Consider the following 20,084-nt stretch of genomic DNA (forward strand, 5'->3'; position numbering starts at 1 on the left):
GCCCATATAAATAGGGAGCTCGGCCCATAAATAAGAAATAAATAACGGGGGGGTGAAGGGGGGGGTCGGGGGGGCTCAGCGGGCGCTGGCACCGTGGGTGAAGACGCGGCTCATGACGGCGGTGAAGGAGCGGAGCCGCTCCAGCGTGCTGTGCTGCAGCAGGGGGCGAGCCCAGAGGTCTGCGGGAGGGGGCGGGGGGGGTCTGGCAGGAACGGAAAGGGACCTGAAAGGAGAGAGGAGGGGTCAGATGGCTTTTGGGTTGGGGTTAATGTTAAGGTCGGGGTTGGGGTTGGGGTCAGCTCAGCTCACCTGCACGAGGCCCAGCAGCTCGTCCAGCACCGCCTTCAGCTCCGGCTGCGGGTGTGTGGCGAAGATGTCGGAGCTCAGCACGGTCTGGTAGTGCTGCAGCCCCTGCAGGATCCGCCGCAGGCAGTTCTGGGGGGAGGGAGGGGGGACATGAAGATGCTGGACCCCTGAGCACGTCCCTTTAGCGACCCCTGAGGATCTGGATCCCAACAGCCCTGAGACCCCCCCCAACATACTCCTCGCACCCCCGAGACCCCCAGGCTACCCTGACACCCCCGAGCACATCACTTGGGTGCTTCTGAGATGCCCTCAGGAATATCTCCAGCATCACTGCTCCCCCCCTCAACCTCCCCCCCTCTCCCAGCACACCTGAAACACTTCTGGGACCCCCCCAGCACCCCACCCAGGCCCCTTCAGATATCTCAATGCATCCTCAGAGCATCCACGGCTTTGGTTCCAGGGATACCCCCCCCCCGAGCCCCTCAGACTCCCCCTTACCCCCCCCCCCCCTCTTGTACCGTGCTGTTGGTGTCCAGCGTGGAGGGATCACAGGCATCGCTGCAGCGGATGCGGGGGGCACAATCCCCTTCAGAGTCCTCCTCTCCACCCAGACGGACCCCATCCTGACAATAGGAATTAACAGGGACCCCATAGTAGCACTTTGGCTCCTCCCAGGCAGCCGGAGCATCACAGTTACCCCCCAACCCCCCCTGTGCCCCCAAACCCCTGTTCCAGGAGCACCCCCAGCAATCCCAGTTCCAGCAGCACCTCTGCTTTCCCGGGCATCCATCCCCGTTTCTCCCGGTTCCCAAAGCATTCCTGAGTATCTCCGGTTCCCGGAGCACCCCCAGATCCCGAGTGCCCCCGGTGCTCCCCGTTCCGGTAGCATCCCTCATCTCCCTCCTTCCCGTTGCTCACCAACACCCCGTGCGACTCCTTCATTGTCCCCAACAGCCGCGACAGCCGCTGGGAGAGATCTCTGCAGGCGGCCCAGTCGGTGCCCGGGGCCGGGAACGGGACCGCGGGCGGCAGCAGCAGCATCGCCGGGAGGCAGAGAACGAGCAGGAGGCGGCGGAGCGGAGCCATGGCAGGACGGGGCGGATCGGGTCAGTGCCGCCACCGGCGGATCCATCGGCTTTTATGGGGCGGCGGCAGGTGGGGAATTCCCGGGGCAGGTGGCACCCGCCCCCGTTACTGCGAAATCGCCGCCTCCCCCGAAAGCAGAACCGATACCGGGCCGGGGTCCCCGGGCTGCGCCCCGCCGCGCCCGCTCCGGCCCCGCGCCCCGACGGGACGGGCAGGAAAACCCGGGGCAGTTCCTGGTGGCTCCGCGCCCGGCGGCCGCTCGGACGGTGCCGAACACACCTGAGCCCGCACCGCTCCGCACCGATCCGCTGCCGGGACGGGACGCGGTGGGACGGGACGGGACGGCCGCGGTTCCGCACATTGTTGGGCGGGGCGGGGCGGGCCCGCAGGTGTCCCGCAGCGCTTCCCCGACGCCTCCACGTCCCGGCTCCGTCTTCCCGGTGCTACCGGGGAAACTGCGGCGGTCCCGGCGCTGCCCCGCGGACACCCGGCTGCTCCTCACCCCCCTTTTCTCCCGCTGTGCCCGCGGTCCCGGCAGGGCGGCTCCTGCGCTTCCCGATCCCCGCCCGGAGGGGCTGCCCCCGGCCTTCCCCGGGCACGGAACCCCCCTCCCCCCCCATACCGGACTGTGCCCTCTCCGCCAACCGACCGACCCCGGGGCTCAGCGGCTGCCTGACACTCCGCCCCACCGGGACCCCCAGCGGCGGCGCCGCGTCCTGAGCTCCGGTTGTGAGCTCCGGTTCGGTGTCCGTGCCCCCAGCCTGCAGCTCAACCCGGTTCCTCCTCCGCTGAGCTCCACGAGTGTCCCCGTCCCGGGAGCTCCAGCGAGACCGCGGGGCTCCGGGGGTCGAGGAACGAGCTGCGGCACCGGGAGCTCCGTGGTCACGGACCGGGGACAACGGGAGAGGACAGCATTGGATACAACGAGACAGCGTGACACCGGGGCTGTGGCACATGCAACACTCGGGGTGTCCCGGAGCCCCCCGCCCGGTCGCCGTTGTGGGTGGGAGCGCAGCGCTGCCCGAACCACCGCGAACCGCAACGCGAACCGCTACCCGCAGCTTTTTGTCCCCTCTGCCGCACCGTCCGGCACGACTCCCGCCTCTCCGCTTGATCCCGCCTCACTCAGGCGCTGATTGGCCAGCGCACGAGACTCCGCGGCGCCATTGGCTCGTCAGCCCCGGGATCGGGCCGACTTCCTGTCTGGGCGGCGGGGGGTGGTGGTTGCCATAGCGACGTGAGGAGGGGCGCAGCGGGACGGGCCGGGTCGCTCCCGGCGGGCTCCGCCCGGGGCCGCTCGGTAACGGCAGAGCGCGGCGCTCCGCCTGACGGCGGCGGGAGATCCTTGACCGGAGCGCGGGGGGTTGTGGGTAACGCTCCGCGGAGAGGGCCGGGCCGGGCCGGGATGGGATCGGGCCCACCGTGCTGGGCCGGGCCTACCCGGGCGCGCCTCGCAGATAACGGCCGCGAATGTGCGGGAGCCGATACCGCCCGGCCGCAGCGATAAGGGGTCGGTTGGCGTGGGGCCCTTCAGGCCGTCGCGGCTCTGGGGGTGGCGGTGCGGGGAGGCGGCCCGGAGAGTCGCACCTTGTGCTCGGTGGAGATTCCAGCGCCTTCCCGTCCGCCCCTGTGCGTTGTTTCTAAGAATCGCGGCCTTTCGGTGTTTCTGACCGACCCATTCAGTTCCTTTTCTGTTCCAAAGGGAGACGTAGGTTTTCACCATGAATTTTGAAGGTCTCGACCCCTCCCTTGCTGATTATGCTCCCACGCTGCACCCGGCGCTGGATCCCGTCCTGGACCCTCATCTCAACCCCAACCTGCTGCAGAACGTGGAGCTGGATCCCGACGGGGTGCCCTTAGAGGGCATTGCGGTGCCGGAGTCCGTGCACATCGTGGAGGGCATGTATAGCGAGCTGCACACCGCCGTCTCCGAAGTGGGAGTGCCCGTCTCTGTCTCCCATTTCGACCTCCATGAAGAAATGCTGTGGGTTGGGAATCATGGGGTAGGTGCCTCGAGGCGGCTGCAGCCCCAGATGTGTGTGTCCCGACCTGCTGGAGGCAAACTGGTTGTGAATGGAGCCCTGGCGCGGAGCTGGATCTGAGCTGGAAATGCCAGCTTGGAACTGGGAATGGAGCCACGTAGATGCAGAGATCTGGAAATGGATGACGTGTCCCGGAGCATGGGAAATGCTCAGCCTTGTTTGTCTGTCAAAGAGCCTCCAGGTGCTACAGCCCTTGACTTCCTGGGCTGGTGGAGCTTTTGATTCTTTACTCATATCTGCTGAAGAAAGTAAAGTCTGAACAACCTCTCATGGTTCTGTTGATACAGAGAGGCAGGAATCCCTGCTCTAAGTGTCTCAGGCAGCAAGGCAGCCTGCCTCGACCCGAATGGTACAGAGTAGAGCAGTGCTTGCCTGCGTTGTACTCAGGGTCTTGACGATCCTGTCCTGCTTTTAGGGCCACGCCACCTCGTTCTTCGGCCCGACGCTGGAGCGTTACTCCTCCTTCCAAGTGAACAGCAGCGACGACATCCGGCAGATCCAGAGCCTGGAGAGTGGGGTCCTTTTCCTGACCAAAACCAACCTGAAGTGCATGTCACGAGGAGGCCTCATCATATTTGACTACCTGTGAGTGCTTTGCCCTGGCAGCTGGGAACGAGGGAAAGGTCACAGTGTGTTTGTGGGAGGAGAAGTTCTCCGCTCCCTTCCTGCAGTGTAAAAGCTCAGTATGGGAGAAGAATAAGGGCGGGATGGCAGACTCCTTCCCTGCTCTGCCCCAGAGCTCGAAGCAAGGGCTGTCCTCTCTCCTCTGCAGCATGGATGAGGCCGAGGACATGCACAGCCTCCTGCTGACGGACAGCAGCACTCTGCTGGTTGGCGGACTGCAGAACCATGTGATTGAGATAGACCTCAACACCGTGCAGGAGACACAGAAGGTACCACCGGGTACCCGTGGCACAGCATCCCATGGGTGCTCTGTCTGGTGCTCACCCTGCTGCTCTGTGTCCTTCCCAGTACACCGTGGAGGTACCTGGCATCACCATCATGAGGCAATCGAACCGCTTCTTTTTCTGTGGTCACACCTCAGGGAAGGTAACTTCCATCGCGCCCATCAGCCCTCCTGATACCCAGGTTTCCCCCAGGGTTTTCCCAGAGCTCAGAGGGCTCCCGTGTGACCCCTGTCTTACCCTTCCAGGTCTCCTTGAGGGATCTACGCACGTTTGTGGTGGAACACGAGTTTGATGCCTACTCGGGCAGCTTGTCTGACTTTGATGTCCACGGGAACCTGCTGGTCACCTGCGGCTTCTCTAGCCGGATGAACGGCCTGGCTTGCGACCGCTTCCTGAAGGTGTACGACCTGCGCATGATGAGAGCCACCACCCCTCTGCAGGTCCACATCGACCCCTTCTTCCTCCGCTTCATCCCCACCTACACCTCCCGCCTGGCCATCATCTCCCAGACAGGTGGGGAAGCCGTCTCACCTGTGGGTTGAGTCGCAGTCAGGCAGAGCTGCTGGATCACTCTGTGCCCAGCTGGCTCAACCTGCCCCACCAGCGAGGGCTCTGTGCTAAGAGTGCAGTGTGCTGCTCTGCTCTTCTGCTCCCCGATGCCATCTCAACCTGTGCTTCCCTCACGCAGGTCAGTGCCAGTTCTGTGAGCCCACCGGCCTCGCCAACCCGGCCGACATCTTCCATGTGAACACCGTGGGGCCTCTGATCATGACCTTCGACGTCTCAGCCAGCAAACAGGCCCTGGCATTCGGTGACTCTGAGGGCTGCGTGCACCTCTGGGCCGATTCCCCAGAGGTCACTTTTAACACCTATTCCCGGGAGACAGACTTTGCTCTGCCCTGCATTGTTGACACGCTGCCACACTTGGACTGGAATCAGGACCTCGTGCCGCTATCACTCATCCCTGTGCCACTGACCAGTGAGACCCTGCTGTCAGACTGGCCTGCTGCCAACTCAGCCCCGGCACCTCGGTAATCTGCAAGTCTCTCCCAGTGAAAGCTGGTGTAAAGATAACCCCCTCCTGCTCAGGGCTGGGGGCAGCCGGGTGTTGTGTTTGTCTGGTACTTTATTGTGGCTGAAAAATGAATAGTGAGCTTCTTGTTGGGGGTGGGGGGGGTAATGATTGAATGAGGAGAGCCCTCCTGACCCACTGGTGGGTCCTTGCAAGGCATTCTGTGAAGCAGTGCTGCCAAACAGAGCAGCCTCTGAGTCACAGTGTGTTTTATAGGCGAGCTCCTCCAGTAGATCCCGAGATTCTGCGCACCATGAAGAAAGTGGGGTTCATTGGTTACGCTCCAAACCCAAGGACCAAACTCCGCAACCAGGTATGAGCTCTCAGGACGACGCTGTGCCTGGTCCTGTTGATCACTCGCTCTTTGGCAGGGAAGGTTCGAGCCGTTTGGCCTGCAGGTTTGTGGACATGGCACGTCCCTGCCCTTGGGAAAACACTGCTACGTGTCGCCCTTGCCCGCAGCACCGCTGTAGTTTCCCCACAGCGATAAGTCCTTTGTAAGAGGGAAGGTGTGGAGGACTTGTGCAGGTTAAGGGAGGGCCCCGCTCCTTTCTGGTTTATTCCTTTGCTCATTTGGGGAGGCAGGAAAGCCCAGGAGCTGCTTGTTTCGGTTCGTGGTCCTTCACCTCAGGATTCAGCCGCTCTTCCTTTCTCTTCTCCCTCCCAGATCCCCTATCGGTTAAAAGAGGCAGACAATGAGTTCGACAGCTTCAGCCAAGTTCCCGAGTCCCCGATTGGGCGGGAGGAGGAGCCTCACCTCTACATGGTGGCCAAGAAGTACAGGAAGGTAACCTTCTGAAGTACCCACATGGGCTCAAGCACTCATTGGGAGACCTGGACGTTTTGTGGATGCCCTGTGGTGTGGGAGAGCGTTTGTTTGACACGCTGCATCTCTCCTCAGGTCACAATCAAATACTCCAAACTGGGGCTGGAAGATTTTGATTTCAAGCATTATAACAAGACTCTGTTTGCAGGCCTGGAGCCCCATATCCCCAATGCTTACTGCAACTGCATGATCCAGGTGGGAGATGCCCAGCCTTGCCCAGGCCATCAGAGCCACAGGACCACTCCTGATGTCTCTGTCTCTGCTAGGTGCTGTATTTTTTGGAGCCTGTCCGCTGCCTGGTCCAGAACCACCTATGCCAGAAGGAGTTCTGCCTGGGCTGTGAGCTGGGCTTGCTCTTCCACATGCTTGATCTATCCCGAGGAGACCCCTGCCAGGTCAGTGGCAAGCCCAGACAGTGTGAGGCGAGAGTAATGTGGGTTAGAGATCACAGAGGAGCAGGGCGGTGCTGTGTCCTGAAGAGGTGGCATCAGACAGATGGAAACTCCTGTCATTTGATGGCTGTGACATAACGCTCTTGCTCCATCCCCAGGGAAGCAACTTCTTGCGGGCTTTCCGCACAATCCCAGAGGCTTCAGCACTGGGGCTGATCCTGGCTGACTCAGATGAAGCCACAGGGAAAGTGAACCTGGGGCGGCTGATTCAGAGCTGGAACCGTTTTATCCTTACCCAGCTGCACCAGGAGACCCAGGAGCAGGAGGGACCGCAGGCGTATCGGGGGGCTGGCAGCAGGTAAATCCCTGGTCTGTGGGAAGGATGGGGAGTAAATGAGTCAGGGAGAGGGTCTGGCTCCCAGAGGCCCCATATGTCCCTTAGGAAAGGGGGTCTGCATGGGAACATGCATGTCTGCAGCTGTTCCTGTAGTGGGGTTTGAACCTCTGTCACTTCTGGGCCTAGAGATGTGTGGGTCCTCAGTGTTCGGCCCTCTGTACCCCCCCATCCCTGCTCAGCAGGGATTTTTGGGGTCCTGTTATCCCAGGTATTCCTTTTCTTTCCAGCACCTTTGGGTCCTCGGGGGATTCGGTTATTGGGCAGCTGTTCAGCTGTGAAGTGGAGAACTGCAGCATGTGCCGCTGTGGGAAGGAAACCGTCCGTGTGTCCTCCACGCTGCTCTTCACCCTCTCCTACCCTGAGAGCACTGGTAACAGACGGGGGTGGGCAGGGCTTGCAGGTGCAGGACATCTAAGTGGGGGGGTTCACTGTCTGTATGGATGAGTGTGGATGTAGGGCTTTTTTTTGAGGTAACATACACCTGAGGAACTCCTGCAGCCCTCTGTCCCAGGCTGCAGGCCCAGCAGCTGAGCTTTGGGATACAGGAAAGCAGGTTTGGAGGTTGACCTTCTCCCTGGTGGTTGTGAGGAAAACCCCAGAGGTCTGGCTGAGCTAAACTGGTAGAGATGTGTGTGTTGGAAGGTGACGTTATTGTCCTTTCTCCCTTCAGAAAAACCAGTCAGAGACTATGAGTTTGCCCAGATTTTAAAGAGAAGCATCTGCTTGGAGCAGAACACGCAGGCCTGGTGTGAGAACTGTGAGAAGTATCAGCCCACGGTGAGCCAGAGGGGGAGCTGGGGGGTGTGGGAGAGGGGAGTGAGTGCTTCAGGCTGAGCAGGGGCAGTTTCTGAACCCTCTGAGTGGATGCGGGGGATTCTGTTCCTCAGCTGGTCTGTGAGCTGGTGTGATGCAGTGTATTCCATGACCTGATGGGGCTGCACAGTGCTGGAATGTGGGTTATGTGGATCCCATCTGAAGCTCCCGGGGTAGGGGGAAGCCCCCAGGAGCCAAACACACCTGTTCTGATGCAAGCTCTGGGGGTGTGGGGAGTCTGCTTCCTGCCTCAGTTTCCCTTATAGTACATCCTGTGCCTAGCAGGCGGTGTGGGGGCAGCACTGCAGGCAAAGGCTTTGAAAGAGGGAAAAGGATAACGTGTGCTGCATCCAGTTCTGAGCCCTTCCTGGGGCTCTTGGTGACGCCTTCCTTCCATCTCTCCCTCTTTCCACAGGTCCAGACTAGGAATATCCGCTGCCTTCCAGATGTGCTGGTCATTAACTGTGAGGTGAACAGCTCCAAGGAAGCAGATTTCTGGAAGACACAGGCTGAGGTGGGGGAGACACTTGGGGCAGAAGCAGGCTTGTCCTCCCTGCACACAGGGTTTGCTGCGTGTCCCATCCTTCGGAAGTGTTTTCGCTGTGATCTTGCTGTTTCTAACAGTCTCTTGCTCTCCACCCAAGCATCACCACACTTTGTCTGCAGAGAGGACTTGTTGGTGTTTGGTCATGCATGCAGCATGAGCTGTGCATTTGGAGTTGGAAAAGACAAGATCTCCTGCCATGACAAAGCTGACAGGACTTCAGTAGAGTCACGTTTTCATTCCCCCAACCCCTTAGGACCTAGGAGCAACGAGGCAGTGCCTGCTTCCCCAAGTACAAGCACAGCAGAGCTGGTGGACGGCTGGGTTTCCCTTGCTGTCTTTTTCCCTGTCACTGACTTTACAGTCTCTGTCTTTTCCTTGCTGCTGGCCTGGCTGTCACCCACGTGTTCCCGAGCCCTGCCTGTCACTCCGTGCTGACACTTCCCTGTGTTTCGTTGTCAGTATGCCTTTCAGAGAGCCCTGATGAAGAGAGGAGGCTTTGAGATCACCAAAGGCAAAGAAATGTCTCTTGGAGATTGGTAGGTGACTGTTCCTGGGGTGGCAGCTCTAGCTGTGATCCACTTTTGAGCCACATATCAGCCCTTTCTGGTTGACATTAGCTTTCCCAGGGCTCTGATCTAGGCAGCTGCAGATGGTTTATGAAGGAGCTGGCCGATGGGTGGGTTGGGTGATACAGATCCTGCCCCAGAGAATCTGATTGAGGCTGCATCTCGTGACTGCTTCCAGCTCTGCCTTCTATGATTCTCCTTGCAGGAAGGAACTGGGAAACCCCGAGGTGGGGCATTCGTATCCTTCTGTGGAGGAACTGAAGAACATTTGGATCCCCCACGCCATCAAGATGAGGCTGACCAAGAACAAGGAGCTAGATGTGTGCAACTGGAGCGAAAGCGATGAGGTAAAGGCTGATGACATCCGTGTGGGACTGCGTGGTTGTGTGCACGTGGGGCTGCAGGAGCAGAACTGCTTTAGAACCACTTTCTGCTGAGTGTACACAGATGAGAGATAAAGGGGGCCATCTTGGAGACGTTTTGAGTGAGCTCTGTCCCTCAGCCTGAAAAACTGCGTGTCTGAGCTCTGGGCTTTGGGATGGAGATCTGGGAGCTGCCTAGAAGGCAAGTCAGGGGCTCAGGCATTTTCCTTCAGGGCTGTTTCCTCCCACAGCTGAGTCCAAATGATGACCCCGAGTCGGTCTACGTCTACGATCTCATGGCCACAGTTGTCCACATCCTGGATTCCCGCACAGGGGGCAGCCTGGTGGGTCACATCAAAGTGGGAGAGACCTACCACCAAAGGAAGGAGGTGAGGTGCCCCTCGGGACTGCTGCGCTCCTGCCTTAACCCAGGACTTCTCTTGCTCAAAGCTCGTTCAGGAATTGGGCTGCGTAATGGAACCGTTCCTGACGCTTTTGCTCTCTTAGTAAAGCATTAAGTGTGATATATTGGATGTGCCAGGCGGCCTTCAACAGGTGAGTGCTTCTCAGGCACGCTATGGGGAGGAAAGGGCTGAAGAAGCGCTTTTCCCACTCTTACTGTGCTAGTTCCTCCTGGGTCACAGGCACATTGCCAGCCTGTGCTTGCGGTTCCAGGTAGGGGAGGTGACCTCATCTCCCTTCCAGAGGAAACGGGGCTGGTCTGGGCAGTCCTTTCGTTTAATGGAGATGTTTAAACCAGGAGTTCCCAGAGTGTGTCAAGACTTCATCCCTGCCTGTTGTTTGTTGCATCTCAGTGGAGTGTCCGTCCAGCCCCAGAGCTTCGTGTGCTCTTGTCACCACCCAGGCCAGCAGGGATTTCCCCACAGTGTCCCAGGAAGGAAGGGAGTTCCCACATGGCACAGTCACACCCCTCTCCCCATTAGCTGAGTAGAGGACTCATTGCATTTGCCTAGGGGGGGCTCTAATGCAGCGTCTGTGCCTCTTTCTGCAGGGAGTCACGCACCAGCAGTGGTATCTCTTCAATGACTTCCTCATTGAGCCTGTGGATAAGGTGAGTGCCCGTGGCCACCAGTGAGGGAGCCCAGTGGGTTCTGAGCTGTGGGGTTTGGGGTTTCCTGCTGTATGTGGGAGCACTGTCACATCCCTGTCTGTCCCCTCAGTGCGAGGCTGTGCAGTTTGACATGAGCTGGAAGGTGCCAGCTATCCTGTACTATGCCCGGAGGAACCTCAACTCCAAGTACAACCTCATCAGTGAGTGTCTGAGTGGAAGTGGCTGTGTGAGGGCAAGCTGTCTGCTCCCAACTGATCCCCCCCCCCCCCCCCTTCTCCTGCAGTCAAGAACCCAATTGAAGCCAACGTGCTGCTGGCAGAGGCCTCTCTGGCTCGCAAGCAGCGCAAGTGCCACGCCACCTTCATCCCCCTCATGCTGAATGAGATGCCGCAGGCAGGTGACCTGGTGGGACTGGATGCCGAGTTTGTCACGCTGAATGAGGTCAGATGATGGGGGACACGGGGTGCTGTATGCTGTGCCAGGTCACGCGGGGCTGCGTGTCCCTGAGCTCTCCTCTTGGCTGTTGCAGGAGGAGGCTGAGCTGCGCAGCGATGGGACCAAATCTACCATCAAGCCCAGCCAGATGTCAGTGGCCAGGATCACGTGCGTGCGGGGTCAGGGTCCTAATGAGGGTGTCCCCTTCATCGATGACTACATCTCCACCCAAGAGCAGGTACAGTGCCCCTGCTGGCTTTGTGCAGGGCTGGCCTCTCCACTCGGATAATGGCAGCACCTTCCCTGGGATGCTGGGAGGAACAGGGAGGGTTCAGATCCCCTGGGTGCCCCTAATTGTCCCAGCCTGGCACCGTGTGCTCTGTCAGCACAGGTGGTGGATTACCTGACGCAGTACTCGGGGATCAAACCTGGAGACTTGGATGCCAAGATCTCCTCTAAGCACCTCACCACCCTCAAATCCACCTACCTGAAGCTGCGTTTCCTCATCGATGTGGGTGTCAAGTTTGTGGGCCACGGGCTGCAGAAGGATTTCCGTGTCATCAACCTCATGGTGAGAGCAGTGAGACCCACAGTGTCCTGGGGGGGGGAGGCCCATAGCAACCCCTGCATGTGGAACTGTGCACCAGCAGCAGCAGCCTCTGCCTTCCAGGTGCCCAAGGACCAGGTGATCGACACCGTGTACCTGTTCCACATCCCAAGGAAGAGAATGATTTCCCTGCGCTTCCTCGCCTGGTACTTCCTGGGTTAGTGGCTGCATCCTGTGATCCCAAGGGAGGCTGAGGGGGGCTCCTCCCGGCTTTCTCTCCCCCTGGGGAGCCCCGCATTGAGCCGGGCTTCCCCTACAGACCTGAAGATCCAAGGTGAGACCCACGACAGCATTGAGGACGCACGGACGGCGCTGCAGCTGTACCGCAAATACCTGGAGCTGAGTAACGAGCCCGACGACTTCCGCAAGGTGCTGAAGGCTCTTTATGAGAAGGGCCGCAAGCTGGACTGGAAGGTGCCCGAACCCGACAGCCAGAGCAGCCCCAAACGTAAGCATAGGGAACACAAACCCTGCCCCCCCCATAACCCTGCACCCCCTGACTGCACCCTATGTCTGCAGATGGGGCCGTGTTTCCCCCCGTGCTGGCGCTGTGATGGGGACGAAGAGCACTGGGGGCTGGAAGCAGCACTGGGGGCTGGAAGCAGCACTGGGCCTGGAAGCAGCACTGGGGCCGTGGTCCCGCACTCCCCGCCGGTACCGGGAGGGGCCGCCCGTGCCCGGCAGTACCGCGGTCCGGCCCGTGTTGTCCGCCCGCCGGTTCGGGCGCGTCCATAAAGCCGCCTCCCATCGAACCGTCGCTTCTTTCGCTGCGGGACCGGGATGGGGACCGGAACGTGAGGGGGCGGGGCTACACCGAAAGGGGGCGGGGTATGTAAATGAAGTGGGCGTGGCTACGCATATAAATGAGGCCTGGTCGTTATAGGCTCCGCCCCCTGGGGCCGACCGCCACGCGGGCCGGGTCCTGTCAGCTCGGGGTCCTTTCCTCGCCGGGGGGTGGCCGAGGCGCTGCCTGCGCGCGGGGCGGCCCGGCCTCGTTCCGAGAAGAGGCACCGACACACACGGCAGCCGCCGCCGCCCCGGCAGCCTCCACCGCCGCCTTCCCGGAGCGGCCGTTACCGCCGTGCAACCGCCGGGGGCAGCGCGGCGGGACAGGCACCGCGGCGGGCAGCCCCGCGGCCGGCGGGACCGGGGGGCGGCGGTGGCGGCCGGGGGGTTCGAGCGGGGCCGGGCGGGCGGGAGGGAGCGGGGCGAGCGCGGCCGGGGCGGAGGATGAGGACGGTGAGGACGGAGCGAGTCTCCATCCCGGCCGCGCTGTTTGTGGCCGCGGCTGTGGCGGCTCTAATGTCCGCCGTGAGCGGCCGGCGGAGCCAGGACCTGCACTGCGGAGGTGGGACGGGAACGGGACGGGAACGGGACGGGATCCCGGCGGGGCTGTCGGGTACCGGCGGGGATGGCGGCCTGCTGACGTTCCCCCCCCCTCCCGCAGCGTGTCGGGCGCTGGTGGACGAGCTGGAGTGGGAGATCGCCCAGGTGGACCCCCGGAAAACCATCCAGATGGGCTCGTTCCGCATCAACCCCGACGGCAGCCAGTCGGTGGTGGAGGTGAGCCCCGAACCGAAACCGACCCCCCCCTTAAGCTCGGTGCTGCCGGGGTTCCAAGCAGGGCCGGATCCCAGACCGCCCCCCCCGGCCCCGCAGGTGCCGTACGCCCGTTCGGAAACGCATCTTACGGAGCTGCTGGAGCGGATCTGCGAGAAGATGAAGGAATACGGAGAGAAGGTGGATCCGGCCACGCAGAGAAAGAGCTACGTGAGAATCGTCTCCCACGACGGGACCAAAATGGACCTTTCCGGGGTCAAAATCGACGGCGATGTGGCCTCCAGCCTCAAGTTTGCGGTGTGTTTTATTTGGGGGGGGGTTGGTTGTGGGATGGGGAGCTGCACTGGGGGCTGTTGCTGAGCCACGAGGTGGTTGTGTTGTGTTGTTGTGTTGCGTTGCATTGCATTGTGTTGCGTTGGGTTGGGTTGGGTTGTGTTGGGTTGTGTTGGGTTGCGTTGCGTTGTGTTGTGTTGTGTTGCATTGTGTTGTTGTGTTGCAGTGTGAGAGCATCGCTGAGGAGTACGAGGACGAGCTCATTGAGTTCCTGTCCCACGAGGCCGACAACGTCAAGGACCGGCTCTGCAGCAAGAGGACGGGTGAGGGGGCTATAAGGACTATATAAGGGACATATAAGGGCCATATAAGGGCTATAAGGGGCTCAGAGCCGCCTCTGTGAGCTCTCCCTGGGGTCAGTCCCCTCCAGCAGTGTCCCTGCTGTCTCCTCCTGTTACCTTTGGCTCCCTGTTTCTTAAAGACCCCTTTGGAGGTGCGGAGCAGCCTCAATGCTGGGCCGGGAGCTGCAGGATGGGGAGCACAGCAAGCAGCCATAGCCGTGCTGCCCTGTCCCATCCCATCCCATGCTGTGCTCCCACTCTGCTCTGCCAGCCCTGCAGCTCTTTTTTGGGTGCTGTCCTCAGGGGGGTGATTTAAGGCAGCCATCCCTTTGTCCCCATTGGCTGCCCCATCCCCGTGCTCCCCCCGTAGCCAATGGCCAGGCGCCCATTCCCGGCCCTGCAGTTCTATTTCTGGTTCACAAACAGCAGGGTCAGGGCACGCCACGACCTTTGTGCTTCCTTTATTAATGAGCGTGCTTTGCTCTCATTACCTACACCCTAACAGCAGGCTGGGGCTGCTGCTGCACCCATGTGCCCCATGGATCAGCTGGGGGGTGTATGGGGGCCTGGGGGGGGTCTGGGGGGGTCTGGGGGGGGTGTGGGGGGGTCTTGGGGGGGTGTATGAGGGCCTGGGGGGGCTCTGAGCACTGCTTTGTCCCCACAGACCTGTGTGACCACGCGCTGCACCTCCCACATGATGAGCTGTGACACCGACGGCCCCGGGCTGCGCTGACCCCATAAGGACACCGCGCTGCCCCACAGGGCTCAGCCCCATCCCCACACTGTGGATTTGAGGGGGGGGGAGATTTGATTCTCCCGTCCTATTTATGCTCTGTCCATTCACTGTGTGGGGTAGGGACGCGTCCTTTGGTTGGGGACGTGGCTGATTTGTGGCTCCAGGCTCTTCCTGCTGCTGCCTGGGGCCGCTAAAGGGACACACGGTGCTGCTGGGGGTTTGTTGGGGACCCGGGGCCCAATCCGGGAGGCAATAAATGGGGGCCCAATGTGGGTTGGTGTCGGTTCTGTGCCCCTTTGGGACACACACACACACACACACACACACACACACACACACCGTGGTGCCCTTTGACCACAGGCTGCTCTTCCTGATGTAGCTCGACGCTGTCGCTGCCCCCGTGTGACACCGGGTCCCTGCAGGCGGCCCGTGGGTGCTGTGGGGTCACAAGGTCAATGACCCGGGGTTACTGGGCACTGTGCCCCCCCTCGCCCCCCTGTGTCACCGCAGTGCAGGGCTGAGCTCCACGTGGTGACAATAACGATGGCACGCGGTGGGAGACAGAGAGGGGGGTGGGGTGTGAGGGGTTGACGTCACGCGGCGATCCGTGACGTCACGCCGACTCGGTGACGTCACAGGGCGGGGCTCGCATCACCGCACCCCCCACGCCCAGATCAGGCGAACGCGAAGGCCACCTATAGCCCGGCCCCCACCGGCCTCATTTACATAACCACGCCCCATCAGAGCCGGGAGCGGCCAATAGCGAGCGGGCCAGCCCCGAGGTGGGCGGGCCGGGGGCGGGGCTATGCTAATAACGTACGCGGCGCCGCTCCTCGCCCCGCCCGCCGCGCCGAGGACCCCCGGGCGCCGCCGCCGCCTCCGCCGCCGTTCGCTTCGGTCCCGGTCCCGCTCCGTCCGCTCCGCCCCGCGCCGCCATGACGCTCCTCGCTGCCGGCAGCCGCGCGGCCTCCCGCCTCCGCGGGCCCAAGGTGGGGAGCGCGCCCGGCCCGGCCGCGCCTTAAAAGGGCGACGCCGCCGCCGCCGAGGGGGGTGGGGGGGGGGGGCTGCGTTCTTAAAGAGGCGACACGGGGTGGGTTGGGGGGGGGGGCGCCTTAAAGGGGCTGCGGCCGTGTCGGCACGTGGAGCGGCACGGAACGAGGCGGCGGGGCGGGGGGGGCGCCCGGTGCGGGGTAACCCCGTGGGGGGGGGGTTGGGGGGGTCGCTGCGGCCCCGCAATCGGCGGCGCTTTGCGGAGCTCCGGCCTTGCGTTTCGTAACGGCCGGTGCAGGGCGGGACGGGCGGCGGTTCGGTGTCATTGACGCCTTCAATGCTTTCATTAATGAATCGCTCCCGCACCGCAACCCGCACCCAGCGCCGATCCCGCGCGGCCTCCATCGTCCCCTTCCTTTTCAACGCATCCCCGTTACCGCAGCGGCGGAACGACCCGCCGGTCCCGCACGGTTCGGTTCGACCCACGCGGGGCGATGCGGGATCCCCACCCCCCCCCTTAAAGCAGCCGCCGCCCCGCAGCGCCGCTCTCACGCGTGACCTTGAGCGGGCGGCGGAGCCGTGACAGCTGCGGGCGGGCGGGGCCGGCGGGGGGGGGGGGGGGGGGTGTCCCCGCGGGGCCGTTCGGGGAGGGGGGGGGGGGGGTGTCAGTGCGTGGCGCTGCCGTGCGGGGGAGGCCCCGCAGCTTCGTCTCCGCTGGGCGCGGGGGGGGCTCCGCGCGGTGCCGGTATCGCGGTGCTCTATGGGGGGGGGGCCTGACCTTGGGCTCCGCTCCGCGCTATTGTTCGCGGCGCCGCTGAATGGGCGGGGCTGCCCCCCCCCCTCCGGTACCGGAGTTGGGTTGGGGTCGGTAATGCTGGGGGGGCTGCGGCTCTGAACACCCCCCCCCCACCCCCTCCCGGGGCTCCCCGGGCGCGGTGGAAAAAGAGAGTCACGGTCGTTTAGCGGAGGGGGGGGGGGTGGCACCGTGCCGGGGGGGGGGGGGGCTGGACCGGACCCAGCGCTGCGGGACTGGGGGGGGGGGGGGGGGGGCAGAGCTGGGGAACCCTCCGGGCCGGGGAACAAAGAGCGGCGCGGCCCGGGGCCGGAAACCCGATAAACGGCAACTGCGGCTCCTCGTGCTTCCGCCGTGCGGGGCGGGGGGAGGAACCTCCGCTGGGGACAAACCACGCGTGGCAGCAACGACCGTGCGGGACCCCCCCCCCCCTTCCCATATAACCCCCCCATATAAACCCCCTTCCCATATACCCCCCCATATATCCCCCCATATACCCCCCCATATAACCCCCCATATAACCCCCCTTTCCATATACCCCCCATATAACCCCCCATATAACCCCCCCATATACCCCCCCATATAACCCCTGTCTGCTCTCCCACAGAACGCCCCATGTGTTCTCTTTGCTGCCCGCCACGCTGCCACCGCGGCCACGGTAAGCACCGACCCACAGCTTGACCCCCCCCCCGATACCCCCCCGGTTCACCCACAGCGCTGTGGGTTCACACCTCCCCTATAACCCCCCCCTTACAGAACCTGAAGGACGTCCTGGCCTCCATGATCCCCAAGGAGCAGGCGAGGATCAAAAGCTTCCGCCAGCAGCACGGCAGCACCACCATCGGGCAGATCACTGTGGATATGGTGAGGGGGGGGGGCACCGAGATAAGGGGGGGCATCAATTAGTGCCACCCATAATAACCCTGAGCTCCGTCCTTCCATCCTCCTGCAGGTGTACGGTGGGATGCGGGGCATGAAGGGGCTGATCTACGAGACCTCAGTGCTGGATCCTGATGAGGTGGGATTGTCCCCCAACCCCATTGGGGTACCCATAAGGGCAGCCATAAGGGTGGCCATAAGGGTGGCCATAAGGGCAGCCATAAGGGCAGCCATAAGAGCGGCCATAAGGGCGGCCATAAGGTGCTGATGTTCAGCCCTGCTGCTGTTTTTCCCTTCTAGGGGATCCGCTTCCGTGGGTTCAGCATCCCCGAGTGCCAGAAGCTGCTGCCCAAAGCAGCGGGGGGGGAGGAGCCGCTGCCTGAGGGGCTGTTCTGGCTGCTGGTGACGGGTGAGGTGCCCACCCCGGAGCAGGTAACGCACCAGGACCCCCCCAGGCTGGTTGGGATGAAGGGGGGGGGGGTCTGACAGCCCTCTGCTCAATGCCCCCTCCCTGCAGGTGAGCTGGTTGTCCCGTGAATGGGCCAAGCGGGCGGCTCTGCCTTCCCACGTGGTGACCATGTTGGATAACTTCCCCACCAACCTGCACCCCATGTCCCAACTCAGCGCCGCCATCACCGCCCTCAACAGCGAGAGCAAATTCGCACGCGCTTACGCTGAGGGCATCAACCGCGTGAAGTACTGGGAGGTACGAGGGGAAATGGGGACGGGAATGGGGCAGGGGGGGTGGGCAGGGTCTGCTAGACCCCCCAGTCCATCTCCCCTCCCCATCTATCCCAGTTTATCTATGAGGACGCCATGGATCTGATCGCCAAACTGCCCTGCGTGGCCGCAAAGATTTACCGCAACCTTTATCGTGAAGGCAGCAGCATCGGCGCCATCGACCCCAACCTGGATTGGTCCCACAACTTCACCAACATGTTGGGTTACACCGACCCGCAGTTCATCGAGCTGATGCGCCTCTACCTCACCATCCACAGGTGTGGGGCTGCGCCGCCCCAGCTCTGCCTCGGGGTGTGGGATGTGCCCGGGCAGCGCTGGGTGTGGGGCAATGCGAGCTCCAAGATGGGGGGTGGGGGTTGAGGGGGCCCTCTATGGGGTGTGGGGGTAGTGGGGGCCCTCTATGGGGTGTGGGGGTTGTGGGGGCACTCTATGGGGTGTGGGGGTTGTGGGGGCCCTCTATGGGGTGTGGGGTTCCTCTATGGGGTGTGGGGGTTGAGGGGACCCTCTATGGGGTGTGGGGACCCTCTATGGGGTGTGGGGGTTGTGGGGACCCTCTATGGGGTGTGGGGTTCCTCTATGGGGTGTGGGGGTAGTGGGGACCCTCTATGGAGTGTGGGGACCCTCTATGGGGTGTGGGGACTTAACGCTGCTCCTCGGCCCCGCAGTGACCACGAAGGGGGCAATGTTAGTGCCCACACCAGCCACCTGGTGGGCAGTGCGCTGTCTGACCCCTACCTCGCCTTTGCTGCTGCCATGAATGGGCTGGCTGGGCCCCTGCATGGCCTCGCCAACCAGGTGGGTGTCCATCCTTGTCCGTCTGTCCGCCTCCATCCACCCCTGTCTGTCTATGTGCCGTTCCGACCCCTTGCTGTGCCCGCAGGAGGTGCTGCTGTGGCTCACGGACCTGCAGAAGGAGCTGGGCCAGGACGTGTCGGATGAGAAGCTGCGGGATTTCATCTGGAATACCCTCAATTCGGGGCGGGTGAGCGCTGGGCTTTAACATATAGGGGTGGCATTATGGGGCTGGGGGCTGCTTTGGGTGCTGACTGCTGTCCCAGGTGGTGCCGGGCTACGGACACGCCGTGCTGAGGAAGACGGACCCACGTTACACGTGTCAGAGGGAATTCGCCCTCAAACACCTCCCCAAAGACCCCATGTTCAAGCTGGTGGCTCAGCTCTATAAGATCGTCCCCAACGTGCTGCTGGAGCAGGGCAAGGCCAAGAACCCGTGGCCCAACGTGGACGCACACAGCGGGGTCTTGCTGCAGGTGAGCCCCTCTTTGCCCCATCTACCTTTATAGGAGGGGGGTGGTCTCGTCTGCCCCCCCCCCCCCATCCTGACGTTGCTCTCCTTGCAGTATTACGGCATGAAGGAGATGAAATATTACACTGTGCTCTTCGGGGTGTCCCGCGCGTTGGGTGTCCTCTCACAGCTCATCTGGAGCCGGGCGTTGGGATTCCCCTTGGAACGCCCCAAATCCATGAGCACCAAAGGGCTGATGCAGCTGGTGGGCTACAAATCCGGGTAAAAAAAGGGATGGGGTCAGGGCTGCTCTCGCTGCTCCCCCCCCTTTATTCTCCCCCCCGAAGCCTCCGGGCCCGTGACGGACTCGGCTCTGAACCCCACTCCAGCTGTTGGGGGGGGCCCCTCCTGCCCTGTGCCCCCTCCTCCCTTATAGCACAGGGTCCGGCCCCCCCCCCAGCCCGGCAGCACGACGCACACTGAGCCCCATTGCTCCCTGCTGCTGGAGGGGGGGGGATTTGAGCCTCCCTTTTGCAACCACTTCCCCCCTACCCCGAGGGGGGTTCAGTCCCAGACTCCAGTCCGTGCCCACCCCCCTCCCCTTCTCCATACCCTGGGGGGGGGTCCAGCCTTTGGGGGCAGCTGGTGAAGAATGAATGTCTCAGCCCCTCCCTCACCTCGATACACTCCTCCCCAGCCCCCCCGTGTTTGTGTGTATCCCCATGTCTGATGCCTCCGGAGCCAGAGCTGGGCCCTCCCCCCCTATTTCCCCCCCTATTGTGGCCCAGCTCAGGTCCAGCGCAGGTTTTGGGCAGTTCTGTACAAACAACGAGAAAATGCAAAATAAATGTTTTTATTAACAAAGCCCAAACTGCTGCAAACCCCAACCCCATCCCCAACACCCCCCTCTCTCCCTCTCTCTGGGTCTTGGACCCAGGTTGCCCCTATAAGGGCTACAATGGTGCCTGCAGGTGCCCAGCTGGAGCCTGGTGCTCTTGGGGTTGCAGACCCCCCCCCCTCCCTGCCCCATGGCTGCCCAGTGAGGAGTGGGAGGCCAGACTCACCCTTGGAAAATGCTCTTTATTGGCATATCTAGA

The 20,084-nt window shown here is 62.3% G+C and overlaps 4 protein-coding genes across 6 annotated transcripts; 3 read left to right on the forward strand and 1 right to left on the reverse strand.

Annotated features, from left to right (window-relative positions):
- Positions 1-75: 75 nt before the first annotated feature.
- IL23A (interleukin 23 subunit alpha) lies at positions 76-1,524 on the reverse strand. The gene is given in 5 exon segments (XM_072357938.1): positions 76-204; positions 206-223; positions 310-435; positions 825-929; positions 1,225-1,524. Coding segments are annotated over 5 exon segments (546 nt in total). The 5' UTR covers positions 1,393-1,524.
- A 1,078-nt stretch (positions 1,525-2,602) lies between these two features.
- PAN2 (poly(A) specific ribonuclease subunit PAN2) lies at positions 2,603-12,309 on the forward strand. Of its 3 annotated transcripts, none has more exons than XM_072357995.1 (26): positions 2,603-2,692; positions 3,095-3,395; positions 3,850-4,019; positions 4,207-4,327; positions 4,407-4,484; positions 4,588-4,855; positions 5,031-5,373; positions 5,631-5,727; positions 6,082-6,201; positions 6,316-6,435; positions 6,507-6,635; positions 6,791-6,990; positions 7,257-7,399; positions 7,700-7,806; positions 8,258-8,356; positions 8,849-8,925; positions 9,161-9,302; positions 9,569-9,706; positions 10,330-10,389; positions 10,499-10,589; positions 10,673-10,830; positions 10,919-11,062; positions 11,216-11,395; positions 11,495-11,588; positions 11,691-11,879; positions 11,951-12,309. In XM_072357995.1, the coding sequence occupies exons 2-26, from the start codon at positions 3,114-3,116 to the stop codon at positions 11,983-11,985; spliced, it is 3,585 nt and encodes a 1,194-aa protein (XP_072214096.1). In that variant the 5' UTR covers positions 2,603-2,692; positions 3,095-3,113; the 3' UTR covers positions 11,986-12,309. The 3 variants fall into 3 exon arrangements, with proteins under 3 accessions (XP_072214096.1, XP_072214097.1, XP_072214098.1); XM_072357996.1 differs by having other exon boundaries at positions 2,644-2,762; XM_072357997.1 differs by lacking the exon at positions 2,603-2,692 and adding an exon at positions 2,792-2,902.
- Positions 12,310-12,350: 41 nt separating this feature from the next.
- On the forward strand, positions 12,351-14,611 carry CNPY2 (canopy FGF signaling regulator 2). The gene is made up of 5 exons (XM_072357998.1): positions 12,351-12,779; positions 12,879-12,994; positions 13,091-13,288; positions 13,491-13,587; positions 14,270-14,611. Exons 1-5 carry the CDS (start codon positions 12,662-12,664, stop codon positions 14,311-14,313), a joined length of 573 nt encoding a protein of 190 aa, XP_072214099.1. The 5' UTR covers positions 12,351-12,661; the 3' UTR covers positions 14,314-14,611.
- Positions 14,612-15,169: 558 nt separating this feature from the next.
- On the forward strand, positions 15,170-19,855 carry CS (citrate synthase). Its single transcript, XM_072358124.1, has 11 exons — positions 15,170-15,330; positions 16,732-16,782; positions 16,881-16,988; positions 17,077-17,142; positions 17,304-17,435; positions 17,521-17,709; positions 17,802-18,001; positions 18,410-18,539; positions 18,625-18,726; positions 18,803-19,012; positions 19,103-19,855. The coding sequence occupies exons 1-11, from the start codon at positions 15,277-15,279 to the stop codon at positions 19,271-19,273; spliced, it is 1,413 nt and encodes a 470-aa protein (XP_072214225.1). The 5' UTR covers positions 15,170-15,276; the 3' UTR covers positions 19,274-19,855.
- The last annotated feature ends 229 nt before the right edge of the window (positions 19,856-20,084 follow it).

This window comes from Excalfactoria chinensis, chromosome 28, assembly GCF_039878825.1.
Source record: "Excalfactoria chinensis isolate bCotChi1 chromosome 28, bCotChi1.hap2, whole genome shotgun sequence".
Classification (NCBI taxonomy): domain Eukaryota; kingdom Metazoa; phylum Chordata; class Aves; order Galliformes; family Phasianidae; genus Excalfactoria; species Excalfactoria chinensis.